The following is a 22,625-nucleotide window of genomic DNA, read 5'->3' on the forward strand; positions in this document are numbered from 1 at the left end:
ACCCTGTGGAGGACTTTAATCTGTTTTTTTTGTTTTGGATCACCCCAGTGTACATATATTTTTACATCATCATATGGTTTTGTCACTCCATTTTCAAACCTGATAACCTTGTTCAAAGTCAAAAAGGGCAACATCAGATGTAAAGATATGGGAGGAAAACTTGAGCATCCATGTTGAACATGAAAACTCCATACAGGCAGATATGAAGTGTGACAAGGTTTAATGAGCAGTGAGGCAGAAGGACTAAACACTCCAATATCATAACACTCTTCTATGATGCTTCTAATGACACTCCTGTCAATGGAATTTTCTTGACAAGCCCTGCCATCTTGAAACTAACAAGTGATGTCTTTCTGACATATAATAGAAGAATGAAAAGCTACCTGATGGGGTCCTTGCCCCTGCTTACCTTGAAGGCTTCAGGCCGTATACCAGTGCTGACCAGCTGGTTTTGCCGGGCATCAATGTACCTGATGTTCACTGGGAGCTCTGGAAGGGCCCAAAGTTTGTTTTCTGACAGCCGGAGCTCCTGAAGATCAGAAAGAGACTGCAAGGCTTCCACCTCAATGTCCGAAATCTGATTTCCTGTCAGATCAATTGTCTTCAACTTGTCTGAAACAAAACAAAACCCAACAGTGGGAAAATGGAGAAACAAAATGCCTGCATAAAAAGCCTAAACTGGACATCCCAGGGTTGAGTGTAGAGCTGAACTGATGTCCACTCCAATTGCACCGAAGCCATGCATTTCTTACAAGCCTAAGTGACTAATGTCCTTCACATTGAACATTTTATCACACACCTAATTTAAGGCTAGTTCAGTAGCTCAGATTTAACCTGACAGGAAAAATCCAAAAATGACGATGTTGCTTGTTTACAACTCAGTAAGACTGTCATGACACGGCATATTTGCTTTATTTTGTTCAATTAGAAATTTTATAGCAAAAACTATATAATGAAATAAGTGTGAAATTCGGAATCCTGGAATGGAGTGTGTTTACATTTTGAACTGTTAGTATTTGTTGAAGATGTTTCTCATTTTCCTCATTATTAATTCTGTGTGTGTCTTTATTATTTTCAGTCGCGAGGTCTTGCATGACCATGTTGCTTACGGCCACTATGCCTGCTCGGATGACACTCTGTGTCAGCAAATTGCACCAATACAAGATGGCGGTTTGTAAATCTCTATATTCAGATTTTTGGGTTCGCTATAAAGACAAACGGTAGGAGTTTGAAATGAAAAGTTGCTTGTATGAGGACATCTGTAAGATTATTTTCATCATAGAGGTGGTAAAATGCTAACAGTGGTTTAAAAAGGGATTGTGAGAAACGAGAAACAAAAATACATCAAGGCCAATATGAGAACCATAAATTCATGTTGTAAAAGGCAAGTAGAATATTTTGTTAACTGTGAAAGCAAACCATAAAGAACTGAAGCACTAAGGGTTTGGAAAGTCCATAGTTTTGTTTAAGAAATTGCTGCTGGGGATGACCAAACAAAAAAACACTGTATGAATGAAAGAAACAAGAAATACATGGAATAGGGCAAGAAAAAAAAATCACATAGGAAGCAACATCTTAACATTGTTTTGCCCTTGTTTTTTTGTTGTTGATGGTGTTTCTGATTTTAACTTATGGTCCTTTGTGTCTTTACCAATATGCTGACCAATCAATCTAATTGTCAAAGGTCAGATATTCAGTTTAGTGTTTTCAACCTCTTCTACGCAAATTCAAAAAGAAACCAGCAACATGTATTATAGTTATGGTCGGGTATGCATCTTGGTTACATTGATATGTCTGGCAAAGAATAATGGAGATGACTGGGAGAGGAGACATCAAAAAATATAAGCCAGTAGGTCATAACCAAGACTTTATCCTATCTACATTGATCCTAAACAGTAACAAAGTCAAAGCTAGAAAAAGGGACTAAAGCACTAACAATAAATAAGATCAAAAATCACAAAGCAAAGTCTTTGGGTAAGTCTGCAGACTCAGTTGACCTAGAAGTGCATGGCTTCAACCCTTTATGTCAGTGCAGCGATACGTCATCACTGCTCTTCTCCGAGGGTTGTTCGAAAACAATGCCACAGCAACTGGTGCTCAAAATAGCAACGGCAGAAAAACAAAGATGGTGTCGGAAAAGGACGAAAAAGATATATAGCTATTAGAAAATTATTGTAAGTCAGAAAACATCCCTAAAAAACACAATATCTCAATACAAGATGCAGCTCACAGAGCTTAAGGAAATTAGAAAACTGTAATTAATTTAATCAATAGGACTGGGAGGTAAATATTGTCAGAACAAGCTGAGGTCAAAACCAGAAATCAAATCAATCAGGAGGACTAATTTGAAATCGTAAGCCAAAAACTTAAGTGCAAATAACAGAAAAAAACAGAATGTAAATACCAGGAACACAGGGAAATGATTTTTCATGAACATGTTTTAATGTTTATATCCGTCAATCTCAGATACAGAATAAATGTCTGTGCTGTACTAAATAAGGCTGTGCTGCTGAAGTCAGAATGGAGAATTCTCAGAAGCGGTCAACATGGGAGCACCCAAGACTGAAGCTCCAGAATGGCAGAGCTTGAAGCAAATTAAGGATGGTGTCATCACATAATAGTAATAACTTTCAACTTTTCATGTGATCCCCAAATGGGAAAGTAATGTTACTGTTGGAATTCTTGACCCTGAAAGCTCCCAGATAGGCATAAACTTTGTCCATACATGTTCAGGTGAACCCACAAACATTAAAGAAAATTAATCATAACAAATATAATTTAAAATGAGCTTGGATAGGAGGGGGATGAGGGAGAGGGTTAAACTGAAAGAGAAGACTGATGATTGATAACTTATTCAGTTTTTGAAGGTGAGTAAGTTGGTTAGCCGGCCCACCAAACATTCAGAGTAACTGCTACATAGCCTCTGGGGTTTATCTTTCCTTTTTTACTTTGAGTTACCCTAGTAGTGTGATGAATCTTTGCTTTGGCATTCAAAGGGAATACAGTGGAACCTTGGATCACAAACGTCTCGGACCACGTACAAATCGGGTTACGACCAAAAAGTTTGGCAAACTTTTGCATCTGTTCACGACACACACTCGGTTGGAGAAAAGGCCAGTTTCCCTTCCGGTTCTTACACGCCGATGATTTCCGCACATGTTCAGTCTCTCCCTGTGCATTCCCTGTGGAGCGAGCGAGCAAGCGAGAAGGCAGTTAAAGAATGCACCGGGTTATATATATACTAATAAAAGGCAAAGCCCTCACTCACTCACTCACTCACTCATCACTAATTCTCCAACTTCCCGTGTAGGTAGAAGGCTGAAATTTGGCAGGCTCATTCCTTACAGCTTACTTACAAAAGTTGGGCAGGTTTCATTTCGAAATTCTACGCCTAATGGTCATAACTGGCAGGTATTTTTCTCCATTAACTGTAATGGAGTTGAGCTGGAATGACGTGGGGTGCGGAGTTTCGTGTGACATCATCACGCCTCCCACGTAATCACGTGAACTGACTGTCAACGCACTACGTAGAAAACCAGGAAGACCTCCAAAAAGCTCTTAAGAAAACATGCATTATGTAATTGAGAAGGCAGCGAAACAATAAGAAGCGAGCGAGTGACATATACTACCATATTCATGAGTGCTGCTACCTCGGAAAGAAAGCAAGGTGTAAACCTAAACTTTAAATTAAGTTCATAGACAGGCTACCGCTGGCGTTTCACATGCCCACAGGTAATGCGGGATACAAGTTTAATGAGAGGACGCAGGATATAAACGAGAGTTTTGATGACTTTGTAACTAAGTTAAAATTGTAGGTGAAGGGGTGTGCTTATGCAAATTCCGAGACTGTGTTTGTGGGGGATTGACAGTTAAGGCGGGTGGGGGAGTCACATCATCATCTCCCCTCCCACCTCATTTCGCTCTGAGCTGAGCTGCGCGGCTAACGCTGTCTTCCGAAGCAACTTCCTCAGACTGCCACCAAATACTCACAGAAAAATCCACAAATTAATACACACGCTATCTCTAGAGTTTCTACACACTGAATCCTCCAGGCACTACAAAAGGTTACATTGACAATCGTGTTACGTTATTTTTAAAATCTTTCCTTTTCTTAGCACAAGCACAGCTGAGAAGCTTCGATGCATGTGCTCCATAACGTTAAAAATAATGCATTTAATCACACTTTGCATTACAAGCAAAGGGGAGCTTTTGTCAATGCATGATTTCCTAGTACACCGATTACATTGATCAGCGCATCCCGATTCATTTTACCCTCGCACCACCTTAGTTTGAGAAGAAGTATGAAAAATATGAGGTTAACACAGAAAAACAGATCACCAATTCAAGCTTTATGAATAATAGATTCGCCATCAATAATTGTTTTGGTAAAGCCATCCTCCTTCAATTTTATAATTTTTCCGCCACTAGCCATGATTAAATGAACGGTAAAAAAGTAAGAGCAAAGCGAGGGTGACTTATTTAGGCAGGCATATATATGACAGCAACACTCATGACAATGTCAATCATGTTACGTTGTTATTAAAATGTTTCCTTTTCTTTTTCATAACTTCTTTAACACACTACTTCTCCGCTCGTAGCGGGTATTTTGCTATATATTGTAGCGTCTTCCCAGACGTAATGACGATCCGAGACGGTCACTTGGTTAGTCCCTTCTTTATTAATAAAAAAACGGTTGCTGTTGGCCGCAACCACGCCGAACAGGCAAAACTCAAAAAAAAAACAATCTCACAGCGAGAGCGACATGACCGAACCTCTCTCCTGTCTCCACCCTCCTCCTTTCCAACCCAGCGCTCCCCGCCTCGGCTCCACCCCATCCCTCCGGAACCTCCTTTACTTTCCACTCTATTACAGTCCATGAGAAATAACAGGGACAACAGAATAAATAACTGAGAGGGATGCAAATCACAGAACACAAACTGCAAAACAGAACTCTACAATAAAGAACAGAACGCTACAATATATATATGAATGACCTCCAAAGAGCGCTGACACTTTTGATATCATGAACGTGTCTGCAAAACTGGGGTCTCCTGCCCAGCAAAGTCGAGCAGCCAGCGCGCGTGCATAGCTGTGCTGGCCTTTGAGACGCTGACTGCGCTTCTGCCTTAAGTCAAAGTGAGCACTTATAATTTTTTTCATCCTCCCCCTGCGCTATAGCCCAGACAAGTGCAAACACGGGACCCCTTTTCTACACCACGGCAAAATAATATTAAGGCGATTCACACTTTCTTTTGCACGTATACGATTATGAGATCCTCAGCTCGGATTATGAAGACGCACAGGAGTGGAGGGCTGACAGTGCCATCACAGCCGATTAATGGCAGGGACGTCTCACCAGTCTACACAAGACCCACCGCGACTGTCCCCAAAAGGCGATCATAACGTCAGCGAACACATCTCTATACTATATAAAAGAAAAGGCAACTTTACTTTCTTTACACCTTTTTTCCTTTTATCCCAAACCAAAGCCTTTCTCTCTTAACACTGCAGAGGACACAAAACTAATTTTCTTTAAATGCCGGTAAGGCACATTACCAGAGGCACAAATTTGAACGTTCACATAGAAAATGTAATTTCAATGTACCTGTACTTCTTAAAACGTTAATGTTTTACTGTTTAATAACTTATAGACTATAATTTATTATTTTTCCCTTGCACTCAGTGACCAAACCTATACACACACATATAGACACATACAAACATACACACAAGTATATGTATGTGTATATATACACACACACATACATACATACATACATACACACATATATATAATTTGTGTGTGTGTATGTATGTATGTGTGTGTATATATGATGTAGATAGGTATGTATTGTGAACGCTGGCCCCGGCACAGACAGACGGACATCATATTTTGCACCCAACACACTTTATTTACTCTATTTACAACAATATTAATAGTCACGTGCACTCACAAAACCCCAGTGCCTTCTGCACTGATTCCCCCAAGTCCAGGGCCCACAGTCCTGTGCCTTGCTTCCTGGCCGCCTCCTGTCCTCGCTCTCCAGCTCAGTCCTTCTGCCTCCCGACTTCCACCAATGACTGGAGGGAGGCGGCCCCTTAAATAAGGCTCCCGGATGAGCCCCAGGTGCTTCCGCCATCTGTTCCTTGGCCACGCCCAGCGTGGCGGAAGTGTCGGCTGCCTTCCTGGCAGCTCTCCGGCGCCACACAAAGTCTTCCCCCCGGCACTTCCTGGTGTGGCGGAAGTGCCGGGCTCCCGGGATAATTAGGCACCGGGGCGCCGCCTGGCGGTGGCCACGGGTCCCTACAGGGCTGGGCTTCAAAGCCCTGTACCCGAGGCCCCTGCCTAACCAGGACGGACGCCCCACTCCGTCTGGAGGAGGCACTCGCCCTCCTCCGGTCCTCCAAGGCGTCCCGGCCGGGCTCCAGCCCCAACCGGCAACCGCACGGGATAAACCGGCATCGGGGCGCCGCCTGGCGGTGACCACGGGCCCCTACAGGGAAGGGCTTCCATGCCCTCAACCCGTGGCCCCCAACAGAACCAGGACGGACGCCTCGCGGTCTGGAGGAGGCACAAGCCCTCCTCACGTCCTCCTGCGTCCCGGCCGGCTCCGCCCGGCCGGGGCCAGTATATATATATGTATATATATATATATATATAGATATGTAGATATGAAGATATGTATGTGTATATATGTATATATATATATGTATGTATGTATGTATGTATGTATGTATGTGTGTGTGTGTGTGTGTGTGTGTGTGTGTATATATATGACAGCAGCAATCCAAGCTGTGAGAAAACAGTAAAAAGGAGGCGTGCCAGACGTCTTGGTACATTTTCTGATGCAGCTGCCGAAAACAACTTCGTGACGCTGCCAAATACACAAAACAATTACTTTGACAATCATGTTACATTATTTTTAAAATGTTTCCTTTTCCTTTTCATAACTTCTTTAACACATGACATCGCTGTGAAGCGCGGGTATTTTGCTATATATATATATCACAGCGACACTCATATATATATATAGATAGATAGAGATATATATATATATAGATAGATAGAGATATATATATATAGATAGATATGAGAACAACATATATATATATATATAGATACATAGATATATATATATATATATATATAGATAGATATGAGAACAACACTCATATCAATGACAAAACAATTACATTAACAACCATGTTACGTTATTTTTAAAATTTTTCCTTTTCTTTTTCGTACCTTCTTTAACACACTACTTCTCCGCTGCGAAGTGCGGGTATTCTGCTAGTATATATATATACAGTGGTGTGAAAAACTATTTGCCCCCTTTCCTGATTTCTTATTCTATTGCATGTTTGTCACACAAAATGTTTCTGATCATCAAACACATTTAACCATTAGTCAAATATAACACAAGTAAACACAAAATGCAGTTTTTAAATGATGGTTTTTATTATTTAGGGAGAAAAAATCCAAACCTACATGGCCCTGTGTGAAAAAGTAATTGCCCCTTGTTAAAAATAACCTAACTGTGGTGTATCACACCTGAGTTCAATTTCCGTAGCCACCCCCAGGCCTGATTACTGCCACACCTGTTTCAATCAAGAAATCACTTAAATGTGAGCTGCCTGACACAGAGAAGTAGACCAAAAGCACCTCAAAAGCTAGACATCATGCCAAGATCCGAAGAAATTCAGGAACAAATGAGAACAGAAGTACTTGAGATCTATCAGTCTGGTAAAGGTTATAAAGCCATTTCTAAAGCTTTGGGACTCCAGCGAACCACAGTGAGAGCCATTATCCACAAATGGCAAAAACATGGAACAGTGGTGAACCTTCCCAGGAGCGGCCGGCCGACCAAAATTACCCCAAGAGCGCAGAGACGACTCATCCGAGAGGTCACAAAAGACCCCAGGACAACGTCTAAAGAACAGCAGGCCTCACTTGCCTCAATTAAGGTCAGTGTTCACGACTCCACCATAAGAAAGAGACTGGGCAAAAACGGCCTGCATGGCAGATTTCCAAGACGCAAACCACTGTTAAGCAAAAAGAACATTAGGGCTCCTCTCAATTTTGCTAAGAAACATCTCAATGATTGCCAAGACTTTTGGGAAAATACCTTGTGGATTGATGAGACAAAAGTTGAACTTTTTGGAAGGCAAATGTCCCGTTACATCTGGCGTAAAAGGAACACAGTATTTCAGAAAAGAACATCATACCAACAGTAAAATATGGTGGTGGTAGTGTGATGGTCTGGGGTTGTTTTGCTGCTTCAGGACCTGGAAGGCTTGCTGTGATAGATGGAACCATGAATTCTACTGTCTACCAAAAAATCCTGAAGGAGAATGTCCAGCCATCTGTTCGTCAACTCAAGCTTTAGCGATCTTGGGTGCTGCAACAGGACAATGACCCAAAACACACCAGCAAATCCACCTCTGGATGGCTGAAGAAAAACAAAATGAAGACTTTGGAGTGGCCTAGTCAAAGTCCTGACCTGAATCCAATTGAGATGCTATGGCATGACCTTAAAAAGGCGGTTCATGCTAGAAAACCCTCAAATAAAGCTGAATTACAACAATTCTGCAAAGATGAGTGGGCCAAAATTCCTCCAGAGCGCTGTAAAAGACTCATTGCAAGTTATCGCAAACGCTTGATTGCAGTTATTGCTGCTAAGGGTGGCCCAACCAGTTATTAGGTTCAGGGGGCAATTACTTTTTCACACAGGGCCATGTAGGTTTGGATTTTTTCTCCCTAAATAATAAAAACCATCATTTAAAAACTGCATTTTGTGTTTACTTGTGTTATATTTGACTAATGGTTAAATGTGTTTGATGATCAGAAACATTTTGTGTGACAAACATGCAAAAGAATAAGAAATCAAGAAGGGGGCAAATAGTTTTTCACACCACTGTATATAGCAAAATACCCGCGCCTCGCAGCGGAGAAGTAGTGTGTTAAAGAAGTAATGAAAAAGAAAAGGAAACATTTTAATAATAACGTAACATGATTGACATTGTCATGAGTGTTGCTGTCATATATATGCCTGCCTAAATAAGTCACCCTCGCTTCGCTCTTACTTTTTAACCGTTCATTTAGTAATGGCTAGTGGCAGAAAAATTATAAAATGGAAGGAGGATTACACTGAGTATGGCTTTACCAAAACAATTATTGATGGCGAATCGATTATTCATAAAGCTTCAATTGGTGGTCTGTTTTTCTGTGTTAACCTCATATTTTTTCATACTTCTTCTCAAACCAAGGTGGTGCGAGGGTAAAATGAATAGGGATTCGCTGATCAAAGTAATCGGTGTACCAGGAAATCATTCATTGACAAAAGTTCCCCTTTGCTTGTAATGCAAAGTATGATTAAATTTATTATTTTTTAATGCGTTATGGAGCACATGCATCGAAGCTTCTCAGCTGTGCTTGTGCTAAGAAAAGGAAAGATTTTAAAAATAACGTAACACGATTGTCAATGTAACCTTTTGTAAGTAGTTCCTGGAGCATTCAGTGTGGAGAAACTCTAGAGACAGCGTGTGTATTAACTTGTGGAATTTTCTGTGAGTATTTGGTGGCAGTCTGACGAAGTTGCTTAAAGACGGCGTTAGCCGCGGAGCTCAGCTCAGAGCGAAATTAGGTAAATGGGAGGGGAGATGATGACGTGAGTACCCCACCTGCCTTAACTGTCAATCCCCCACAAACACAGTCTCTCGGAATTTGCATAAGCACACCCCTTCACCTGCAATTTTAACTTAGTTACAAAGTGATCAAAACTCTCGTTTTTATCCTGCGTCCTCTCATTAAACTTGTATCCCGCATTACCCGTGGGCATGAGAAACGGCAGCCTGTCTATGAACTTAATTTAAAGTTTAGGTTTACACCGTGCTTTGTTTCTGAAGTAGCAGCACTCATGAATATGGTAGTGACAGTCAGACGTGGGAGATGTGATGATGTCACATGAAACTCCGCCCCCATGGCTTTCAAGCTCAACTCCATTACAGTAAATGGAGAAAAATACCTTCCAGTTATGACCATTAGGCATAGAATTTCAAAATGAAACCTGTCCAACTTTTGTAAGTAAGCTGTAAGGAATGAGCCTGCCAAATTTCAGCCTTCTACCCACACGGGAACTTGGAGAATTAGTGATGAGTCAGTGAGTGAGTGAGTGAGTCAGTGAGTGAGTGAGTGAGGGCTTTGCCTTTTATTAGTAAAGACTAACTATTTTTGTGCTTACAAATCTTTAAAAAAAATATATTTACATACAGCTCATACGGTCCGGAACGGATTAATTGTTTTTACATACAATCCTATGGAGAAAATGACTTCGGTTCATGACCAAATCGGGTTGCAACCAGAGTTTTGGAACGAATTACAGTCGTGACCCAAGGTTCCACTGTAGTTGTTTCTGTTTAGGAAGTTTTCAAGCATTTTTTTAACATTGTAGCCTTTTTTTATCGTGATGATGGTAATTACTGCAGTGTCACCTTGGATGTTTTTTTTTTTTGCCAGCATCACTGTAGACTATGGTATTGTCTGAAGGTTATGGCCATGTTTTTTTTTATAGAGACAACATCCACTGCTAGCTACATGATCATTGTGGCACGTGCAGGGCCGATGCCACCATCACAAGGGGTTGGGGGGACCCAGCGGTTAGCTAATGAATATTCAGTTGGCACACCAGTAATTACTTTGGCCTAATGCATAAAACAATCTAGCACTGGCACTGAGCATATGGTGTTATCACTCTATTCAAAATGGAGGTGTTTGTTATTGTGTTATTCAGACCTACAGTTTATTCTAAAAAATGCCAAACATTTTAGTGATAGTTAGGTGTAAGAATCTAACTTAAAGTAATTACGTTGTTCTTGTTTTTTTCAACTTTAATTTTGTGTTTGGGATTTGATGATGAGTTTTGGTTCTCTTCTTTCAATTTCCTAAGCCTAGCCGTTTAAATTATTATCAATTAGCCAGTTCTCTTTGCTACCTTAATTCTCCAGTTATCCTTACTGGCCTCTAAAAATCATTTTGAATATCTCATATTGCCTGGTGTTGATTTCTATCAAAAAACTATCAAAAAGAGTTCATTTCTTCCTGCAATTTGATTTATTAAACCATGATTTTGAATATTACTGGGTACCCTTGGCTTCTGGTTTATTTGATGCACTCACTAATACAGCATTTACAAAATTAAAAAAAAAATTGTTACAGATGCTCCCCATATTCAAGCACAACTAATTAGCAGGTACATACTCAGATTCTGGAAGTCCGCAGTACGGATTTTCTCAATCTTGTTGAATCGGGCATAAAAATAGGCAGTGGACTTGGGCAGGGGTGGTACTTGATCGAGGTCTAAGTCATCACAGTACACTGAGCTGCCAATGCAGACGCAAAGCAGGCAGGTTGGCAGGTCTTAAGAAAAGAAAGACAGAAAAAAAAGAAAGAGAAAAACAAAATCAATGCAGCCCACTTGTGGATACATGAGGCTTTTCCAGAAGATTGACATTTAGTTCCCTTTCATGTGCCTGCAAGAGAAGAGGCGCTTAATCACCTAAAAGTGCCTTATTCAGAATTAAAGAAATTGGGGGCCAGAACAAAAGTTGCTGCCTAACAGGCTCTGATTACAGAGACAGCAGGACTGGAGCCCCAGTGACCCTCCCACTAAGCTCTTCTCATGAGGCACTAATAAGCCTTAGTCTGTACTGTTGGTATCCCTTACTGGTCTAAAATGATTCATTACTAAAAACAGAAAATCTGTGAAAAGGCACAATATAAAATAAAAAGGGATATCTGTGAATTAGGACTCCACTGACAAAGTTTTTCTTTACGTTTTCATAGCCTACAGATATTCATTTAGTAGGATGTTTTGACTGTCTAATATGGCAAGACAATTAAAATACAAAATGTATAAAATATGTTATTCATTTAAATAAATGAAACAATCACCAGTATTTTTTGGCATCTCTAAACAGCTATTTTATTAGAAGTAAAAGGAGTGAGAGTGACTTGATATTAATGACCTCAGCCCCTTTCAAAGCTTAAAGAGTGTAACAGTCCTGAACAAATTAGGGTCCCCTTCTAGAGTCCTCTGCTTTACTTACTCTGTGATGTCTGTGGTCCAAATAATCCTGGATCTTTGAAGTCTAACGTTACCGAAGGAACTTCTTCTTTCACTGGAGAAGGTGTGGCTACTGGAGTTGAAGTTTTATTCTTTTTTTGTTGGACATTGTTACGTGGTGCCACAGTGGAAATTTCAATCTGCAATAACAATAAACACTTAGAAGACTTGCTGGTAGCAAATGGTCCTCCTGTGTAGGCAAGTTATTTGAAAATAACAGGAAGCAGCCATTATTGGCTCCAATTAGAGACCACCATCAGAGCCTTACAGATCCTACTTTGTATTGCACAGTATTTACATTCCTTATATAAAGTATTGATCCACTATGAAGCTTTGACATTTTATTGTTACACTATACAACATTGAGGTATGGTGGATTTAATTTAAATTTTCAATGCTAATGAACAGGCAAAGACTCTTAAATATCAATGTGAAAACAGACCTCAGCAAAACGGTCTAAATTAAATTAATTTTGAATGTTGTGAGAACAAAGAGCGACAACTTCCAAGGGGTGAATACTATTTATAGGCTCTGCAAATGAGACAAATACATGAGGCATCACTTGCTTCCCAAAATGGGTAACTACTAGATTATATTAAAGTGTCATGATTTGGAGGTTTTTCATTCTATAGAATTTAATATCTTATATATCTTATCTAATATCTTTGTTTTGTGTTACATTGCTTTGATAATATTGTTGTTTATATAATAATTTTTAACATTGTTAATGCACATCTTATAACAAGGATGCTGCCATTTTGTGTGTTTTAGGACATCTGCAGTCATATTGTTAGTAATGGTGTACCTCATCAATTACATCACACAATGTTTGTTTCTGATTTTTGCAACATACCTTGCAATGGATTTAGCTCTTAAACATCTTTTATTGGTACTTAGCACTTTCTTTTCTTCATCCATCCATCCATTATCCAACCTGCTATATTATAACACAGGGTCACAGGGTTTTGTGTTTTCTTGATTCTGATTTTGAAATTCTAAATTGGGCTATGGTTACTTGGCTTTTATCATCTGGTTATCTTTTCACCTTTGCCCAGTTAAGATTTGAACATTTTTGGCTTATCTCCTAGTCCTGGTGTTTTATTTCTGTGTCTGACTTTTTTAAATTGTAGTAGAACAAGTAGAAATAAAAAAATAAATAAATAGGTGCAAGTAAATTTAATTATAGTCTATAATATTTAAGATAAAGCAAATCATTAATGTATACAATAGTGGAGTCCCAAGAGATTTTTATTAATAGTGTAGCCACCCAGAAGTGCACTTTGGGAAATACAGCCAGAGTAGCAGGTCCTTTTAATTAAACGACAGCTAAGCACAAGCTTGTTATTGCATATTGTTGCAGTGCTTGATATTTCGTCAAACAAGGCATGTCATATTTATAAGGAAATGACGGGAGAACAAATCAAACCAGCAATATACAGGAATAAACTGAGAATGGGAAAATTGTATTCCGTTCTGCTTTTAAATATTCTATATCCAGTACGATAACAAAAATTGGTGTAAACCAGGATGTCTACCAGCTCAATCAATAAGTCAAATAATAAATTCCCTGAACCCGTCTTTTGCTAACAACAACAATATTATTATTATTATTTTTAATTGCTTTGTAATAATATTACTACTAATACTGTTACTACTATTAGTATTAATAATAGTAATAATAATTCTTCAGTGATGATTTGGCAATAAATCCTAAATTGGTTCCTGACTTAATTCCAAATTTCCAAACCCCATGATCCAGAAATAAATTGGTTCATAAAAATACATTTCTACTACTACTACTGCTACTACTACAACAAACAATACTTCCTTTGGATTCTTTGGTTTTTCTTTCACATCCCCAAAGACATGACAGTGAGGTAGACTGTCAATCCTAATCTGGTCTCAAAATGAATGTGGCCTTGTTGCTTGGGATGAACTAGCACTCTGTCAAGGCTGTTTCCTACCTTGCATTTATGTTGCTAGAATACACCCCAACCCCCATGTAACCATGAATTAAACTGAATTCATAATAATAATAATAATAATAATAATATTTGACAGAGAGTCTCCTCATGGCACTTCAGATGTTTAACACACACTATCTTCAGAACAATATTCTCAAGGTGGAGGTTGATAGCAAGAGCAGAACATGCCAGCAATAAGAAGTGCACATCAGTCATACTGTTGTTGGATACTCAATGCTAGCAGTAAAAGGATTCACTCATCTATACAATCAGATAGCTAGATATCTACACTGGTCAGCGTTCCATGAGCTTGGCCTCCCAGCGCCCTGATCACTGATATGATCACCAGCTTAAAAAGGTCACTGAGAGATGACACCACTGTTATGTATGACATGATTGAGAACACTAATCGCACCATTGGAGCCAACCAACTGGACATCATGATCCATGACAGAAGCAAGTAGTGATGTCTAGTCATTAACATAGCTGTTTCAGATAAAACAAACATTTCAGTCAAAATGGTAGAAAAACCCAGCAAATACAAAGACCTAAAGATTGAAATTTTGCACAGGTGTAAAATAAAGGCTCATATAATTCTGGTTGTATTCAGAGCACTTGGAACTGCTCGACTATCACTCCAAATAATCCGTGACGAACTATCATTTAAAATGAGTGCCACCTAGGTGCAGAAGGTCACCCACCTCAGGACTGCCACATACTTCTTAAAGTCCAGACAGACAATAAGACCTAAGGAACCCGGTTTGTTAAATAGTAAAGCACACAAACTGAGAAAAAAAAAGACGATAATAACAATAACAATAATAATAACAAGAATAATAATAATCCTACCCTGGCCATTGTTCATGCTTGTTCTGCATATGGTTAATCTTTCTCCCCACACTTGTGTAAGTGAGGCTGACTGCCTACTTGTACTAATATGTCACAGAGACTGCAATATGATGGACTAGTACCTTATCCAAGGATGATTCTCTCATTGCATCTAAATTCTTGCTAATGTGGGTTCTAGAACTCTACTTCCTAGCTCTGGGCTGTATATACATTTTCAGAAATTGCTGAATGGAATAATGGTAATAACAACATTTAGTGGCTTAGCCAATATATTGCATTACAAACAAGTCCTTGATTTACTAGTTCCTCTAGTCACTCTAGCCAAACATGCTATGCCACTTTGATATAAACGTATTAAAACTTTTAAATTATCTTTATCCATGAACTGCTTGAACTGTTTTGTAATTGGAAAAATACAAATTTGTACGACAATATATTGGAGGTCAGATTTGCACCCCAATTTCAATTTTTTAGATAGTTTGGTGGAGCTGTTAGATTTACACATAGATTAGAATAGGCGGCATGGTGGCGCAGTGGTAGCGCTGCTGCCTCGCAGTTAGGAGACCCGGGTTCGCTTCCCGGGTCCTCCCTGCGTGGAGTTTGCATGTTCTCCTCGTGTCTGCGTGGGTTTCCTCCGGGTGCTCCGGTTTCCTACCACAGTCCAAACACATGCAGGTTAGGTGGATTGGCGATTCTAAATTGGCCCGTGTTTGTGTGTGTCCCGCAGTGGGTTGGCACCCTGCCCAGGATTGGTTCCTGCCCTGTGTTGGCTGGGATTGGATCCAGCAGACCCCCGTGACCCTGTATTCGGATTAAGCGGGTTAGAAAATGGATGGATGGATAGTTTAGAATAATTTTTCATATTGAAACCATGTATCAAATTGTGATATATATCAATATAAATGTCAGTTATGTGAAAGTGAATTAACATTTATCTGTAACGTTTGCCTGTACATTACCGTAAGCAGGTCACACAGCAGTTATAAACACCAGAACATGTGTTTGCATACTCTTCAATTCAGGAGCCTAAGTGCCTCCTCATGAGAGCTGGTGTACAGATCTGACATTTTGCATCTTCAAGCCTTTTATGTGTAAGCCATACAAAGTATCAGGCAACACTTTCGATTTTCTTAGTACAACCTGCCATCATATCCCTCCTAGATTCATATTCCGCCTCATTACCTTGATTTCCTCGTAATCTCCGTAGTCACCATAGTTGTTCAGGTCAAATTTGTCCCAGTCCATTTCCTCATAACTTTCAAGGTCATCTATGCTTGGCTTCGCCTGGTTGGGGGGTGCACACCAATATGAGCCCATCAAGAAAAAGGCCAGCAGCACATAGGCAGGGAGCAGCTTCATTCTGCACATGGTGAAGAAGGCCATTTAAATAGAAAACATATTTATAGTTTGAGGATATTAAGAAATGGTAATGCAAAGTTCCAGTTATGCCATAACCATGGAAACAGATTACAAACAAAGCAAGCCTTAAGGAGATTCTTTATACTTGCTTCCTTATGGTAAAATTCAACTAATGGTATCAGAAGCAGATGGAGATCTTTATGGCAAACAAAGAAATTCTGATTATCAGTATTTGATATGAAAAAGTGAGAGCACCGTCACCTAAACACCTAAAAATGTCAAGTACCAGTCCTAATAAGAGTTGAACACAAAAAATAAACATTATAGATCAGGGGTGACGAACACCAGTCCTGGAGGGCCGCAGTGGCTGCAGGTTTTCATTCTAACCATCTTCTTAATTAGTGACCAGTTTTTGATGCTAATTAACTTCTTTAGCCTTAGCTTTAATTAGCTTGACTCAGGCCCCTTAGTTGTTTTTTCCTTAATTAGCAGCCGGACAGTAATGAGACATAAAACAAGCAGGACATGACCAGCTCACCTGTACCCATTGAAGAAAATATGAAAATAAAGATGAAGGTCTTAGTAAGGTTGATCCCTCAGGTTACCAAAACAGTTTAGGAGTTCTTGGAAAAAAACAGAATATCAACAGTTTTGGAAATGTCTGCTGTGGCAAAAAGAGAGCAGCAACAAGCCATCGAATTGAATAACGGGTTTTAATTAACAACAAGAATCAGCTTCTCATTAAGGAACTGGTTGGAGTTTGAAGCCCCAATTTAGCTTGTCATCTGTTGGCTCATTTCATGTCTCATTTCTGTTTGGCTGTCATTTATTGAAGCAAAGAATCAATTCAGAAGACTTAATCCTTAAAAACAGGGCTATTAAAATACAGGGAAAAGAAGTTAATTAGCAGTGAAAACTGGACACTGATTAGGAAATGGGTTAGAAAGAAAACCTGCACCCACTGTGGCCCTCCTAGACCTGGAGTTTGACACCTGCATTATAATTTTTTTTTAACATTGTAACCCATTTTGTATAATGAAAACAAGATAAGTATAAAATATTCTCAACTCTCCTTTTCTCCATCTCTGCATAAGCAAAGACAACCAAAAACATATATTAATAGGGACAACTAGGGTAGTAGAATGAACTGCAAGGTGTTTAGCATACCATTCAGGACCTTGATGGGGACACTCCTTGGATGGAAGGACTCTTGCAGTGAAAGAATTCGGGTTAACATAATTCCAGTCTTCTGGAATAACAGATGGTACCAGAAGAAAGATGCAGCAGTATGTCAGACTCCTTCAGGGGGTCATGGGGATTGTCGTACTCTAAACTGCCATGCAGCGATTAAATCCTGGGGTCTTTGGAGGGAGTTCCAGAAAGATGACTTCCTTGCTTTAGGATTATAGTTATGTAGTATTGATACTAGAAATACACCTAGGTCAGTCCATAAGAGGGTCTTGAAAAACCCCACTGGGAGAGCATAGAGCCAGGTGGATTTACAAGGCAAGTGTCCCCCTCAAGGACCTTCTTAGACAGGCCTGTTTTGTGTCCTCTCCTCACTCCACTACCTTGTGCATATACTCTTCCATACTCCTGGTTGTATTACCTGTATAAACCAGTTTTGGTTGGACTCTGGAAGATATTTTGATTTGGGGATGACCCATGAACACCCCATCTGGCCGCTATATAAACAACATATATGTCATTACACCACAATTGACTGTTTATATGTACATAAATAAAACTGTGAGCAGTTTGGGTGTCTAATCATTCAATAATAATAATAATTAACAATAATAATTCTTTACGTTTATGTAGCACTTTTCTCACAAACTTGCTGAACTGATTTTCCCAGATCTTTGCAGGTGTCTTGTTGCTGGTCCCAACTATAGGCTATATGTCATATTGAGGAGAGGTGTTATAATGGAAGAGTGAATGCAAAAATCGGCAACGGCGTGAAGACTTTAATTCCCATCAGTCAGCAAGACTGTGATATGGCTGATGGAGGATATCGTCATAAACAAGCACATAGGTTCCATCGGCCAAAGCTCGATCTCAGAGACCATCGGTACAAACAGCATTTTCTTCTTTTAACTAATCTGGATAACAAGTTTATTGTCTCACTGGATTAAAGATTTTGTCTAAGAGCGTATCCTTTTGTCTTGTAGGATGTGCTTAAATTTCCAAAAGAAAGTTTTTCTCCATTTACTTATACCAGTAATGCCTGATACTTTAGCTAGTATAACATATATCATATTACACCAAAGATATTACACCAACAATATGTTATTAAGACCTTAAATTTTAAATTGGTCTCAAGTTTCAGGCTCATCTTTTAACAGATAGATTGATTAACCTTAGTTAAGGGTCTTCATTCAAAATTTATGAAGAAGAATTATAGGACAACATTCTCTAATCCACTTCTTCCATCTCAAGGTCACTGGAGGCTGTAGCCTACCCTGGCATCATTGTACAATCCAGTCATACACTGCACTTGGGGGACAAACTCTGCACCTAACTACCTCTTCTCTTCCTTCCCTTGTAGATTGAAGGACTGACAGCCAAAAGATCTCTGACATCACTTCCAGTTTCCAACTTCCTGGACCCACCCAATCTGCTTGCTCAACCTCATACAGTTGTACTTGAAAGTTTGTGAACCCTTTAGAATTTTCTATATTTCTGCATAAATATGACCTAAAACATCATCAGATTTTCACTCAAGTCCTAAAAGCAGATAAAGAGAAACCATTTAAACAAATGAGACAAAAATATTATTTTTATTAAAGAAAATGATCGAATATTACATATTTGTGAGTGGCAAAAGTATGTGAAACTTTGCTTTCAGTATCTGGTGTGACCCCCCTTTGCAGCAATAACTGCAACTAAACATTTCCAGTAACTTGTGATCATTCCTGCACACCGGCTTGGAGGAATTTTAGCCCATTCCTCCGTACAGAACAGCTTCAGCTCTGGGATGTTGGTGGGTTTCCTCGCATTAACTGCTCGCTTCAGGTCCTTCCACAACATTTCGATTGGATTAAGGTCAGGACTTTGACTTGGCCATTCCAAAACATTAACTTTATTCTTCTTTAACCATTCTTTGGTAGAACGACTTGTGTGCATAGGGTCGTTGTCTTGCTGCATGACCCACCTTCTCTTGAGATTCAGTTCATGGACAGATGTCCTGACATCTTCCTTTAGAATTCTCTAATATAATTAAGAATTCATTGTTCCATCAATGAAGGCAAGCTGTCCTGGCCCAGATTCAGCAAAACAGGCCCAAACCATGATACCGCCATCACCATGTTTCACAGATGGGATAAGGTTATTATGCTGGAAGGCAGTGTTTTCCTTTCTCCAAACATATTGCTTTTCATTTAAACCAAAAGGTTCTATTTTGGTCTCATCTGTCCACAAAACATTCTTCCAAAAGCCTTCTGGTTTGTCCACGTGATCTTTAGCAAACTGCAGACGAGCAGCAATGTTTTTTTTGGAGAGCAGTGGCTTTCTCCTTGCAACCCTGTCATGCACACCATTGTTGTTCAGTGTTCTCCTGATGGTGGACTCATGAACATGAACATTAGCCAATGTGACAGAGGCCTTCAGTTGCTTAGAAGTTACCCTGGGGTCCTTCGTGACCTCGCTGACTATTAATCGCCTTGCTCTTGGTGTGATCTTTTTTGGTTGACCACTCCTGGGGAGGGTAACAATGGTCTTGAATTTCCTCCATTTGTACACAATCTGTCCGACTGTGGATTGGTGGAGTCCAAACTCTTTAGAGATGGTTTTGTAAACCTTTTTCAGCCTGATGAGCATCAACAACTCTTTTTCTGAGGTCCTCAGAAATCTCCTTTGTTCGTGCCATGATACACTTCCAAAAACATGTGTTGTAAAGAGCAGACTTTGATAGATCCCTGTTCTTTAAATAACACAGGGTGCCCACTCACACCTGATTGTCATCCCATTGATTGAAAACACCGGACTCGAATTTCACCTTCAAACTAACTGCTAATCCTAGAGGTTCACATACTTTTGCCACTCACAAATATGTAATATTCGATCATTTTCCTCAATAAATAAATGACCAAGTATAATATTTGTGTCTCATTTGTTTAACTGATTTCACTTTGTCTACTTTTAGGACTTGAGTGAAAATCTGATGATGTTTTAGGTCATATTTATGCAGAAATATAGAAAATTCTAAAGGGTTCTCAAACATTCAAGCTCAACTGTAACTGACTCTACTGCCATCTAGAGGAAATCATAGAAAACTCCCATCTGAAAAGATATTACACTTGAACTGCGTGTTATTTGTTTTTTGCCTTTTTCTATCGATTATACGGGGTCACCTGTGGTGATGCCCCCAACTATTTATGATTTCTTTTTAGCTTTATTCTTACAACCTCCTCACCCAGACTTAACCTCAACGTAACCTTTGGATGTGAGAGAAAAGTTGGGAGTATGGGAGAAAAAACAAGCACAGGCACATGGAGAATGTGCAGAATCTACAAAGACACTAACTGGGAATGAGAGTTCAACTCCTGACACATCAATGCTAATCACTTAGCCACTGCATTGCCCAGCAATAATAATATAACTCTGAAAATTTTATGAGCTTTGAATATACTTTAATCCTCTTCCTCTGTCACTAAGATATACTTATTCTTATATAATCTTATTTCTGCTTCAATGCTATTTTCTTATATGTCAGCTCTTTATAAAGCCAATTTAAGCATATGATATTCTCTCCAGTAAGAGAGCCCTTTTTTGTTTTTAAAAGAATAACACTCTGTCCCCCTGTAATATAATACTCCTAAATTGCATCACATCAATATGTCATTTGGCTCTTTCATGCAGCAAAAACAACACACATACAGTACATTTTCAAGCCTGCTTAATCCAATTGATGCAGAAATCAAGCAGCCCATTTCAAAGCCCACTCATGGGCCAATTTCAAGCTTTTATTTAACCTAACATGCACACCTTTAGGACTGTGGGTGGAAAATAACACAGCCATGGAGAGACCATGCAGACTGCATAAAAATAATGGCCGGGTACATGACACAAACCCAGAAAGCTGGATCTTTGAGGTAACAGACTAACCACTTTGCCACCAAGCTGTCTAACAATACAAAAAAGCAAAATGATTCAGTCTTCCTATTGTACCTGTTCTATAAATAGTCTTTCTGCATTAAATCTGAATGATCAAAAGCTAAGTTGTATGCCTGCAAATGAACAACTGGCTTGTTCAACTGCTTGGTTTCTTGCGGTTTATTTAATTATTCATTTTTTGCTTTGGTCTTTTAACAAATATTCCTATAGATTTACCTTTGAAGATCTCTCTCCTCTGTTTTTAGACTTTTGATTGAAAGTAAGTGGCTGCTTTGTAAAAAGTTCTTTTAAAATATAGAACTTCAAATCAGCAGAGGCCGTTGTGGACAATATAGTAATTTAGCATGTATCATCACACTGTCATTTGTTCTTTAGAAGTTAACTTTCTGCTACTAAATAAATAGATGAAACTGAGCAGGGAAATCTAATGTAGTAGTCTCACTTGTATAACAAATCTGTACAAATAGTTTGAAGGAAGGCAAAATCCAACCTGCCCAGCACATGTAGCTGCTTATCTGCTGCTCTCTGGGAGCACTTCTACCAATTAAAGGATGTTATAAAAATATACAAAATAAAGCAAGTTTGTAACTAGTTTCAAGATAACATAGAGAACCTACCTCTTTATGTCGATGTATAGTTTCCAAAATGCTGTCTTGCTGTCTCCTGTACAAGTCTAGGGCTTTCACATGCAATGTTTCCAGCTTTGCCTTGTATATTTTAGCAGACCACCCCACTGAGGTGTAGGAGCAGAGGTTAAGCTTGGGGGAAGTGTGAAGGGTAAGTTGCTGTTTGTTCAGCTGTTACCCTTTTGGCTGAGAAAAAAAAAAATGAAGACTCTTAGTTCTTGCCTTGTACCCTCCAATGGTGCTGGGAGAAGCTCCACCCTTCATGACCCTGAATGGGATTTAGTGAGGTTGTTAAGAAATGGACACATGAATGGAACACTCAAGTCTTCACTTTGTTCAGTATTTCTTGTTATGGACCATCCTAGGCAAAATCGCCTTACTTTAGGTCTCTTTATACATAATGCCTCACAAATGTATTGTAGTATACTTCTATAAAGATGTACTGCTATTAATGTGTACAAGATAAAATAGTATAAAATTGCCCTTCGGAGATACTGTATGTTTTGATAGGTCATCTAATATAAAGCAATAAAACAGCATTAACATCTGTCATAGACATGGGTTGGCAGGCATCCCAGCCAGGATGAATG

General features: G+C 39.3%; 1 protein-coding gene across 2 annotated transcripts in view; it reads right to left on the reverse strand.

Annotated features, from left to right (window-relative positions):
- Nucleotides 1–22,625, reverse strand: part of optc (opticin) — a 132,744-nt gene that overhangs the window by 12,804 nt on the left and 97,315 nt on the right. For both annotated transcript variants that reach the window (XM_039749129.1, XM_039749128.1), the window contains exons 2-6: nt 22,027–22,221; nt 16,118–16,295; nt 12,106–12,262; nt 11,258–11,416; nt 410–612 (exon numbers count right to left, since the gene is read on the reverse strand). In XM_039749129.1, coding sequence (XP_039605063.1) covers nt 410–612; nt 11,258–11,416; nt 12,106–12,262; nt 16,118–16,294 — 696 coding nt within the window. In that variant the 5' untranslated portion in view covers nt 16,295; nt 22,027–22,221. The remainder of the gene's footprint in view (nt 1–409; nt 613–11,257; nt 11,417–12,105; nt 12,263–16,117; nt 16,296–22,026; nt 22,222–22,625) is intronic.

Source organism: Polypterus senegalus, chromosome 3 (assembly GCF_016835505.1).
Source record: "Polypterus senegalus isolate Bchr_013 chromosome 3, ASM1683550v1, whole genome shotgun sequence".
Taxonomy (NCBI): Eukaryota; Metazoa; Chordata; class Cladistia; order Polypteriformes; family Polypteridae; genus Polypterus; species Polypterus senegalus.